The 11,742-nt window shown below is 59.6% G+C and overlaps 1 protein-coding gene across 1 annotated transcript; it reads right to left on the reverse strand.

Annotated features, from left to right (window-relative positions):
• Window positions 1-1,085: 1,085 nt before the first annotated feature.
• On the reverse strand, window positions 1,086-10,715 carry BCL3 (BCL3 transcription coactivator). Its single transcript, XM_013064094.2, has 9 exons — window positions 10,321-10,715; window positions 8,436-8,589; window positions 3,865-3,973; window positions 3,441-3,645; window positions 3,260-3,348; window positions 2,985-3,062; window positions 2,191-2,358; window positions 1,846-1,963; window positions 1,086-1,693 (listed from the first exon to the last, which is right to left on the reverse strand). Exons 1-9 carry the CDS (start codon window positions 10,574-10,576, stop codon window positions 1,506-1,508), a joined length of 1,365 nt encoding a protein of 454 aa, XP_012919548.2. The 5' UTR covers window positions 10,577-10,715; the 3' UTR covers window positions 1,086-1,505.
• Window positions 10,716-11,742: the final 1,027 nt, after the last annotated feature.

The raw sequence follows: 11,742 nt of genomic DNA on the forward strand, positions 1-11,742 counted from the left end.
GTGAGACTGAGCCCCGTGTCTGGCTCTGTGCTCAGCACAGAGTCCTGCTTGAGATTCTCACCCTCTCTCCGCCCCTCCTCCCATGCGCTCTCTCTGCCAAATAAATAAAATCTTTAAAAAACCAAAGACGAGGGGTGCCTGGGTGGCTCAGTGGGTTAAAGCCTCTGCCTTCGGCTCAGGTCGTGATCCCAGGGTCCTGGGATAGAGCCCCACATCGGGCTCTGCTCAGTGGGGAGCCTGCTCCCTCCTCTCTCTCTCTCTGCCTGCCTCTCTGCCTACTTGTGATCTCTGTCAAATAAATAAATAAAATCTTTAAAAAAAAAAACTGAAGAAATGCAGATGGAAGCAAGAGATCCAAGGATAGCAGGGACCATGAGACAAGGCAGGCAAGCACCTCTAGAGGCTGTAAAAGGAAAGGGGACAGATCCTCCCCTAGAGCTTCTGGAAGGACCAGCCCTGTTGACACCTTGACATTGGGCCAGTGAAACTGATTTTGGATTTACGACCTCTAGAACTGTAAGGGAATCTATCAGTTGTTTTAAGCTACTAAATGGGGTGCTTTGGGACAGGGGTGACAGGAGATGAAGGCAAACCCTGAGTGACTTAGAAGTGACACACCCACAGAGTCAAAACCCAAACCTCGTATGTCAGGGGGGCTCTGACACACAAAACGTGGCCCGCCAAGTGAGGTAGTCACATACCACCATCACAGGATGACCATAGGTTTCAACCCTGGGAACGCTCCCCCAACTGCTGAGCACAAGGTCACGGGACACGACAGGGACCCACAAACCTCAGAAACATACACATACACACATGCATGCAGACGGCCAGGATCTCTGTGGAATCCAAAAGGGTCCCCTGGAAAGATCTCAACACTGTGTCGTCGCCACAAATGATGGCACAGTGCCACGACACAAGGAACACATTAGACGTCCCAGAGTCACCCACACGTGTCATCCTCAGTGAGAGGCTCACAAGGTCACTCCTGGAGGCAGCTGGAGAGGATGCCCAGCCCAGCTGTGTGCACACACAAACACACTTCCTCCAGGCCTCCCCATGAAACAGGCCCAGCCCAGCCAGGGTATGGTACAAAAATAGTTTATTACAAAAGAAATCCAACCAAAATGCCTCATAATTTACATTTGTTATCAGTGCCTGGCTACAGCCCATCTCCCCCACTCATCCATCTTGGTGGAGTGGCAGGGCGAGAGAGGAGTGACTATTCCCTGGTTCCAAACCAGTTCTGGGGGAGAAGGAATCTGGGTGGAATTCCAGACAGGGGACTGGTGCCTGAGAGTAACAGGGGTAAGAGTCCTGGGTCACAGGTAAGATATCTGCTCAGAAGAGGGGGTTTATGGGTAGATGCTTGTGCCTCTGTGCAAATCCTAGTCCTGGAGGGGGGGAGGCAGAGTGAGGTCTTCACAGTTTCTAGGAGGGTTGGCCCCACAGGGCAGGGAGGTACCCCCCCCGCATGAGTCTGAGATCTGCCCCCCCCATCCCTCTCAGCTGCCTCCTGGAGCTGGGGAGGGGGGCACCGGCCGGCCAGGGGCTCGGAGGACCCCAGCGAAGGGCAGGAAGCCAGGCGGAGATGAGGGAGGAAGGAAGAAACTGGGGGGAGCCATGGGGTATCCAGGTGGATCCTTGGGGGGAGACTGGGAGGGTGAGGAGGAGGGTGACGCAGAAAGGAGACCTGTGGGAAGAAGAGAGGGGTGGGAGTCAGGGGACACAGGACCAGACCCACCTGGGCGGGCGCTTTGGGGGCCCGGGGGAAGGGCACAGGGGTCTGGAGGGCTCTGAGGGAGGGGCTGGCAGTTGGTGTCCGGGAGGGAGATCGGTTCTCACCGTTAGAGCTGAGGAGGCTGCTGCTCTCAGGGGAGGTGGTGGCACTGCGCTCCGGCGAGGGCTCTGGCTGTGATGCCGGAGCAGGCCGGGTCGCCTTCCCCCTCAGGATGTCGATGACCTGCAGAAGGATGGAAAATGGGGGTCAGCACCAGGTTGCTCCAGCCCACGCTGCGCTCGCTCTCTCCGTTCTCTTCGTGCACGGAGCCGGCTCGCGTCTCCGGGTCCGCTGTCAGAGCTCGCTGGGACCACAGGCCGCCCCCTCCCTCGCGCGCCCCGAGATGTCCCATTCACGCAGGCCGGCCTCGGGCAAGGTCCTGCCCCCCCCACCCCCGCGCTCACACTCACCCGGCGGCTGCGCGCCACCATGAGCGGCGTGTCGTTGTGGCAGTTCTTGAGGCCGCTGTCGGCGCCGCTGCGGACCAGCGTGCGCACGAGCGGGAGGAGCCCGCGGCCGGACGCCGAGTGCAGCGCCGAGCTGCCCGAGTACATCTGAGCGTTCACATTGGCGCCGTGCTGCGGGGCGGGACCGCGGGTCAGGACCCCCAGCGCCCGGAGGGAGGGGCGGTGGATGCGGTGGGGGCGGGGCCAGAGGAGGGGCGGGGCCGGGATGAGGTCGAGCGAAGGGCTGGGGACCGAGGCTGGGGTCCCCGGACAGAGGCAAGGACCTGGGCGGGACTAGATCCGGGATGGGTGACGGAAGGGCGAAAGCCAGAACCAAGGTGGCCCGGAGCGGGACTGAGCAGGCAGGGTGGTCAACCCGGGATAGACACCCGCGGTCCCGGCCCGCCGAGGTAGGGGCGGAGCCATTGAAAGGAAAGGTCCAGAGTCTAGGCGGGGCGGAAGGACAGCACGCGGAAAGGACCAAAGCGAGAAGGCGGGGTGCGCAAGGCAGGCGCTGCAACCGCCCAGCTCTCTTTGGGGGCGGGGGAAAAAAGGAAGAAGGTCCCGGACAAGAGGGGTTGGGTAGTGAAGCACAGGGTTGATATAACGAGGCCTAGAAGGAAGGGACAGATCTGGAAGTGTAGCAAGAGCGGGAGCCAGAGCAGGAAAGCAGGGTCGGTGCCAGGGACAGGGGCGACTGCTGGGCCAGTGCCGGAGGGAAGGGTGGGCGAGAGGCCAGGGGCAGGGGCTGTACCCACCTGCAGCAGTAGCTGCACCATACTAAGGCTGTTGTTTTCCACTGCGTGGATGAGCGGGGAGCGGCCGCTTTTAATGTCCTGCAGAAGGGCGGGAAGGTCTTTGTGAGCCTTTCTAAGCTCTGCCCAATCAGCCCGCCAATATCCCAGCTGCTTGGTCCACCATCCCAATCGGGTCAGACACTGGAAGTCCCACCCCACCCACTAGTGCGGTCTCCACGTAAGTCCCGCCCCCCCAGCTCCTCTCGGCCCCACCCCCTTGGCCCGGGCCTGCTCACCACCGCATCGATGTCCGCACCCCGCTCCAGCAAGAGCAGAACGGCTTCGGGGCACTCCATGTTCACGGCCACGTGCAGGGCGGTAAGCCCTGCGGTACAGGAAGACTCAGTTAACCTGGGTCTGGGGCTGGACCTGAAGTCTTGCCAGACAGACCCACCCGGCGCCAGGGTAGGTGCTCACCATCATAATTGCGGGCCTCCAGATCCACAGTGCCCGGGGCTGCACTGTCCAGCAGGGCACGCAAACAGGTCGGGCTGCGGTGCTCACACGCCAGGTGGGCTGCCGTCTGGCCATGGCGGTCCAGTGCCATGGGGCTGGCACCAGCCATCACTAGCAGCCGGACCACAGATGGCAATGTGGTGATCACAGCCAGGTGTAGCGGTGTCTGGGGGCACAGAGACTGTGAGGGACCTGGGCCTTGCCCTGTGTCCCCGTCCTGACCGCCCCCCACCAGCTCCAGTTTTACTCAGGGGACCAGAAATCTGGAGTCCGTCCTCTATCAGATTCAAGAGTCAGCACCACCGCGCCCCTCCCCCAGCTCCTAGGACTCAGGAATCCAGACCCTCAAGCCTCTCTTCCATCAGATCCAAGCCCCCAGGCTCACCTGCCGCAGGTTGTTGTAGATATCCAGCTCCCGGCCCCCATGCTGGAAGAGGCTGACCAGGCGGTGCACGGCTGCCAGATTGCCCTGGACCACGGCGATGTGGAGTGGCCTGGGGTGGGGAAATCACAGGCGTTAGAGGGGCTGGTCACCTCTCACCGCCACACACTTTGCTAAGTCCAACACGTGCCGGCTACTTTGGAGTGGATCCAGCATCCAGCCACTCCTGAGCCTCACTCCCTTATCCCCGTTCAGCCACCATCGCCCTCACTCCTGGACTGTTCCCTCCTCACTGGCCTCCCTGCTGCCTCCCACCTCTGCCCCACTGGCTTGTCGCCCACCTAGCAGCCAGAGAGACCCTTCTACAACCTCAATCAGGTCAAGTCCCTCCCCTGCTCAGAACCCTCGGCATCAAGGCTAGACAAGCCCTCTGTGATCCTGCCTCCCCCTTTTCAATCCATTTGGCTTCTGCTCCCTTCACCCTTCTTGGCTTCCTTGCTGTGCCTAAGCAGAACAAGCACACTTGCTTGCCTCCTAGAGCACTGGCTGTTCCTCTGTCTGGAAGAGTCACTCCCACGCCCACCCCCGCCCCATCCTCTGCACAACCTGCTCTCCTCATTTGGGCCTCTGCCCAAATGAAACGAAATGGTGTGGCCACGGCTCACTCCCCTTTCCCCCCCTTCCCCTGCTTAATTTTCCTCCACATCATCACCTGACATTGTACAGTTTTACTTGTTTCCTGTCTGAGTCTCCCCTTCTAGAATGTCAGCGCCACCCAGGGCTGGGCGTTTTGTCTGCTTGGGTCTCTGCGCGGTGCCTAGGAGCGCAGCTGGGGCTGAGTAGGTGTGCCACAAGCATGCCCTGCATGAACGAACCCATCGCGGTGGCCCCTGGCCATCCTTGAAGCTGGTGAGCGCGCTTCCCCTTCTCTCCCTGCCCCCGCTGCTCATCAGTGACCAGCAGTTGGGATTGCAAGTCACACTCAGCCTCCAACCCCTGAGCATTCACTTATTTGGAGGGATTTTTGCCCAAAGGGGAGGTGGGATATACTGGGACGGGGTCACTGCTCTGGACACCCAGGGTCGTGTCCCCCCCTCCTTCTGGACTTTAGGACTCACTCCGTCAGCTTCTGGGAAGCTTGTCGGCTCTCAGCTCTCTCTGGGAATTACCCTCCGCTGAAAAGCACTGCTTGTCCGGGTCATGAACGGGAGACAGCTGCCATCCCATGGCATCCAGTGGCTGGTCAGTGCTGGCACAGAGGGCCTAGCTTTTTGGCCCCATCTCTAAATAACACTACAACTGCTGCATTCCCTGGGTGGGTGGGAGGTCAGCTAAGGCCCCCCCCACCTGCTGCGACCCCCAGCAGTCCGATTTTTGCCTAATCCTGCTTCCTCCCCATCAGCCTTGATCTGGATAAGTTTCCCAATACACTCTGGGCTCCTGCCCACAGCTGCCGACCTGGAAGAGCCAGGGAAGTCTGTGATGACTGTGTGTATGTTTGTGTGTCTGGGGGCGGGGGGATGGCCACATGAACACTGAGCTTACAGGGGTGACTGTATACACACGGGCTGCACAACATCTCCACTCACTAGAGCAACGACCTTCTCAACCACCACTACCGCTTCCTAACCAGAGTCCTGCTAAGTAAAGCAGGTGAACAGCGGGCCTCGCCACCGTGGAACGTGCTTCCAGAATTCGCAGGGTAAACCAGCTCCCTAAGTGCTTTGGTAGCTGGGGAGAGATCCCGCAGCAGCCTCATCCCCCTGCTCCCCTCCCCCGCCCCCCTGGAGGCTTTGAGGGGGTTAAGCAGGCCGGGGTGCAGACTGGCCTGCAGCCCTCCTTAGCTGTGGAAGAGCCAGAGCCAAGTCACGTGGCCCTCCGCTTTTCTCCCCCAGACGGCATCGCCCACAGAGGGCTCAGCGGGTGAAATGCGGAACCTGGAGATCCTGATCCGTGAAAGCCAAATTTACAAGGAAAATATTGGGGGAGGGGCCGGAGCTGGGCCGGGGGAGGAGGTGGGAGTGGGGAGGGGCCCGGAGAACGGCTCCCTTCCCTCCCTCCATCTCCCTGGAAGCCCGGCCTGGGTCCCTCTTGGGGCGGGCGGGGTTAAGTGAGGGCAGAGAGAGCGAATGATTTCAGAGAAACCGTCCAGGCCTGAGTTCCCATAAACGCGCGGGCTGCAGGGGGTGGGGCGGGGCTGGAGGAAGTGGGGACGGGAGGGGCGGCCCAGCCCTCGGACTTCCAGTAACAGGTCTGCTGGGCGGGGCTCCGCTTCCTGCTCCCGGGGGAGGGAAGCCTCCTGCCGGGGATGTACCCCGGCCACCCCCGGCACCCCCATTTCCATCCTCGCGTGGGGTGGAGGAGGGAGGCCCAATCAAAGAGACCTAAGCTTCCCCGGGTGGGGGGGAAGAACCCCAAGTTTTCCAGCTTAGGGGCTCCTCTGGAACTCCACCCTTCAGGGTTCAGACTCCAGCTGGCTCCTTATCCCCCATATCCTGGCATCCACCCCTGAGATCTCTTAGGGTCCGGTTATATGGTGCCCCAACTCTTGGCGGATACCAACTTCCCTAGTCCCTGTGAGTTACAAACCCCCAAGCTGTTCTGTAACCCGTTCCTTAACTTCCCCAGGGGTCAAGGAATACAGTACCCGGACCTCTGCTCTCTGGGACTCGGAACACCTCCCCTCTCTCTTGGAGGAAGACCCAGATCTCCAGCTTCCCGGTGCTGTACCGAATACAGTACCCGGACCTGTTGAGGGTCCAGATGCCCCGAGATTCTTGCTCCCTTGAGTCCCTAGAAGTCCAGGCTCCCAACTAAGCTTTGCTGCTTTGGGGACCCAGACTTAACCTGTCCCCCTCCCCCACTCCCAGCATAGCCAGCTGTCCATTCCGGTAAAGTCTTGGCCCCAGCGGAAGGGGTTAAGGTTAGACTGAACGCCGGGAGGGGGAGGCTGCGAGTGAGTGACGGCTGCTGACGTGGGGGAGGCAGAGCAGCTGGGCTGCGGTCAAGTTCTGCGGGAAGGGATTTCCCCCAACAGGCAGCTGAGGCTGAAGTGTTTGCTTTGGAGGGAAGGGGGGGGGGAGGGCGGGTGGGGCGCAGGATTTGAGATTGGTGTGCCAAGGCCGCCTTCTGCGGCCCGTGTTCACAGGCTGCAAACAAAATCATCCCCGGATGATTTTTTTTGCAGATACAAAATCTATTTCGCTGATGACCCCAGAGGTACCTAGAGTGGGAGGAACTAGTTTTATTCAGCCTTTTAGATAGCTCAGACACTTTCTCCTGCTTGGACCTACAGAATGGCCCAGAAGCACCTGGGGAGGTCTGTGAGAACAACTCCCCCCATCCCCTGTGTGGAGGACCTACTGTGTGACCGGCCCTTCTGTGTTCTCTGCGTCTGTACATCGTTGCTCTGAATCCTAATTTTGATAGGTCCGGTATAAGCCCGGATTTCCAGAAAGGGGTGCTGAGGCTCCAGGATGTGACGTCACAAAGTTGGCCAGTGATAGAGGACCCCCTGCCCCCCCACTTTCTGCAGCAGTGAGCTTATCCTTTCCATCCCTATCAATTCCCAGATAGACAGTTTATAGAAGCCATTCCTTGTCTGTCTCACACACTTTCACACACTGATGGTTCTTGTTTTTAAGGTGGGTGGGGGGGGAGACTGGCAGAGAGGGGCGAGAAAGCGGCCAGCTGGAATTCAAACCTGGGTGGATGAAATAATAATGGGCACGGTCAAGGGTGTCGAGCGTTTACTGTGTGCCAGGCACAGAGCAGACCCTTCCCCTGCAGCAGTTCTCAGCAGCCTCGAGGACATGTTCTCCCAACTGCAGGCGATCTATGGCATTTGTGAAATCAGTTTACAGAGACTGTCAACTTAATTGACTGACCTCTATGACCATGAAACAGTGGAACAGACTAGAAGAGAAAATACAGAGTAGATTCCATCTAGGAAGGGGACTCTTGTTCTGAGCAATTTTTATTTCAAGCTTCTACGTGTGGATGTGTGCTGGGTATAATGTAAAGTAATGATGACAGTAGTATTAAGTAATACTTATTGAGCACTTGTAACTTAGCAGGCTCAGTGCTAAGAGCTTAGCATGTGTAATTCACGTAACAAATCTATTGCTTAAAGATCTTTCGCATGTCTGGATTTCTTTAAAAATAATTTTTGGGTATCACTGGGTAATATTTTATTATTTTATTTTTAAAAAGCGATCCCTATACCCAACATGGAGCTTGAACTCACGACCCCGAGATCAAGAACTTGTATGCTCTACCAACTGAGCCGGCCAGGCGCCCCTCTCAGGTCTGGATTCTGATAAACATTTTGAAGCCCCCTGCTTCAGAAACAGTCCTGGGTGGTAAGGGCTCTCAGAGTCCCCATTTTCCAAAAGAGGATACTGAGGCGCAGAGTGGGGAAGTGGGGGGACCTTGCTCCAAGTCACAGCCAGCAGTGGAGACGGGACTCTAACTCAGCTGAGGGAACTCGAAAGCCCAAGCTGAGTGTCCCTGTGTTGTGGTGGGTGAGGTGGGGGGAGGGCTGGCTCCCCCATTTATGGGGGTGCTTTACTCACGTGTCTCCATCCTCATCTGCACGGGTGGCCACGGCGATGTCAGCTGACAAAGGGTGTTCCATGGAGCATACCATGGGGTACAGGGGTGTAGGCAGGTTCAGGAGAGGAAAGAGTGAGCCCATAGTCGGGGTGGGGTATATGGGCAGTAAAGGTCCTGGACAGAGAAAGGACGTGGGTGAGGCAAAACCCGCAGACCCTCGACTCACCCCTACATCCAGGCCTTCGCACCTGCTGTGTCACCTGCCCCTTTTTCTAGGTCCCTTTTTCATTTAATACTGGGCCCCAAATGTCCAAGACAGACTGGTCTTCCACATCCTTCTGGACTCAGGTGGCTTCCTCACTTCACTATCTCCCCTAAGCCCTGGTCACTGTCTTTGTCACTTATCTCTTCACTAGTCTGACTCCCCGTGCCCTACTAGGCAGAATTCCTTAAGGACAGGCCTGAATCCCATCATCACCCATCGGGGGACCCCAGGACCCGTTTGCTGAGTGAATTTGTGACTGAAGAAGGTTAGGAATGGCTGAAGCACTGAGTGTAGCGTGTGGGGTGACTGTGGAGAGAGTTGGGGAGAAAGGTGGGTCAGAAGGAGAGAGGAGTGGAGTCAGACGCCAGACACCATGGCAGCAAAGTCATTTCCACCCATCACACAGATGGGGAAAACTGAGGCCAGGGTTTTCATCCAGGGAATGGGAAAGGGAAGGGAGCAGTGGCAGGCTTCCTGATGCACACCCCGAGGCTTTCTAACTGCTGTATTCTGATGGGGTGGAACTGGGCCAAAGTCTGGAAGCACTAGGCATGGGCTCTCTGCAGCTTTGGGGTCACTCAGGGGTGGGTGATGTGGGCACAGCTGTGGAAGGGGATCCCCCTCCCTTGAGACAGAATGGGGAGAATGGTGCTTGGCCTCCTGTCATCTCCAGACTCTTGAGGGCCCCCACCTGTGCACCCCCAAGTTTGCAGGTCCTCGTATCTCCAGTACCAGGCCTTCGTGCCCTGTAGCCTTTTGCCTGAACACCCCCAAATTCTTCATCCCGGCCCTAAATTCTTCAGTCCCAGAATTCCCCCATCCTGTCCCTGGTTCCTAGAACCCTCAACTCCAAGCCTTGACTTTGTGACCACCTGAATTCCTGACCTCAGATGACACCTTGAGCCTGTATTACGACCATACATAACTGGGTGCCCAGAATCCCAGATCTCTGTCCTGCTGAATCCTCAGGACCCCCACTGCCTGGGTCTGTTTCCTTGGATCCCTGTGATCTCAGATATTGGGGTGCTTAAAACTCCATCTCTGTTCTCCTGATCCCCACTGTTCCCTGATATCCTGATTCCTGAGATTCTGATCTGCTGGCTGACATCCCTAGTATGTCCTCTTAGAACCCCAGTCGCTGCTTCCCTAACTCCCTTTGACACCGTGTATCTGGATGCCAAGAACCCCAATTTCTTGGGCCCGACTGCCAAACACTGAGTCCTCATAATCCTAGATATCTGGGTTCTAAAAAGCTTGTAACTCTGTGTTCTTGGGACTACAAGCTCTGCAGACTTTCGTATCTGTAGCGCTAGGCACTGGCCCCTGGGTCTGCATATCTGTGGCTCTCAGACTTTGGCTCTGTCCCTCAGGGCCCCCTGGCACCCAGAGTCCTGGGACCCCCATATCTGTGTCCCAAGGCACCGCTCCCGGATGTTCCCACAACTGTGTCCCTGAGACCTCAGGCTCTGCCCCCTCCCAGCTCCTCAGTAATCCCCTATCTGTGTCCTTGGGATTCTGTCCCCCAGCTTCTCGGCTCCCTGGGAGCCCCTGTATTTGTGTCCTGAACTCTGTTCCCTGGCTTTGGTGACCCTATGCCCTGTCTGACCCCCACCTGACCAGGATCCTTGGGAGCCACTCACCCTGGTAGTAAAGCGCCTCTGGTCGGGCCAGTCCGTGGGGGGCCGCGGGGATCGCCGGGGAGTCGGAGCTGCCGCCTAGGGGATCCGGGGGGACCACGGGGCCCGCGGGACCGCGGGGGCCGACGGGTTCCGGGGAGGGTGCGCGCAGCGGGCGCTTGCGGAGCGGCAGCGCGGCGCCGGGGGGCCCGGCGGCCTTGGGCCGGGTGCGCAGGTCCACGGGCCCCTCGTCCATGGCCCCCGCGGGGCATCGGGGCATGGGGCCGCCGGAGACGGCGGCCGAGCAGGCGGCCGGAGCGCGGCTCGGCTCGGCTCGGCTCGGCGGCACAGGAGGGTGGCTGCGCCGGGCGCCGGGACTTCCCCTGCCGCCGGCTGAACTGAAGGGACTTTTGTCGGCCGGGGCGGTGCCGGTCGCCCGCCTCCCCGCCCCCGGCCCCCCCGGGGCCACCCGTCCGCCCCAGGGGTTTCCTGGACCCGCCGCCGCTCCCGTCGCCTCGCGGTGCTGCTCGCCGAGCGTCCAGCCTGCGCCGCGCCCCGTGCCCGCCCCCTCCCGACCCGGCGGCGCCCCCGGCGGCGCCCCCGGCGGCTGGGCCCGGGCGGGGGGCGGGGGTGTGGGGGACAGGAGGCGGGGTCAGGCGTTGGGGGTCCCCACCCCTGCGGCTGCGGGCCTCTCTCAGTCGCTGCCTCAGTGTTTAGGTGTTTCTGGCTATTTGTCTCCCTTGCTGTGACTCTGTCTCTGACTCTCCCGTTTGGATGGGTGTCTCTCTGGGTCTCGTCGGTCTCTCTCTCCTTCTATCTCTGTCTCTGTGTCTCTCTTGTGTCTGTGTCTCTCACTATCCCTCTTTTCTCGAGTGGCCGGCTGCCCTCAGCCTCTCCCCCAGGGTGGGATTCCAGGAGGCCCTGGGCTCACTACGGCGCGGGTTCGAGTCCCGACTCCCATTTCCTCGCCGGGTGACCTTGACCAGGCACTTCCCTTCGCTGAGCGGTTTCCTCCTTTGCGGGAGGAGAAAAGACGCACCCAGGTCCGGGACGGTTCTCGGCAGGCGCCCAGGCGCTATCCCTCTGCCTGCCCTCTCGCCATCTCTGCCTCTTCCAGGTGTCCCCCAAGGTGGATCCGAACTTCGCTGGGGGTGGGGTACGGTGGGGAAGTGCCCAGAGAAACACTGAATGTGCCTCCCTCTGAGGGATCCCTGCACCCAGCCCGAGCTTCTGGGCGAAGAGATCGTGAGAGACGAAGGGAAAGAGAGACAGAGAGATAGCGAGAGAAGAGGAGACACAAGACCAGAGTCTGGGCGACCACAGCCCGGGCGACCACAGCCCGGGCCGGGGTGGGGGTGGGGGTGGGACGGCCGTCTGGCTACCCCTTCTCTCCCACTTTCCCTTCCCCTCCGGGTGGGGTTGGTGGGTGGGGAACAGGCCGGGCGG

This window comes from Mustela putorius, unplaced genomic scaffold (genome assembly GCF_011764305.1).
Source record: "Mustela putorius furo isolate JIRA1106 unplaced genomic scaffold, ASM1176430v1.1 tig00000196_pilon_pilon_pilon, whole genome shotgun sequence".
Taxonomy (NCBI): Eukaryota; Metazoa; Chordata; class Mammalia; order Carnivora; family Mustelidae; genus Mustela; species Mustela putorius.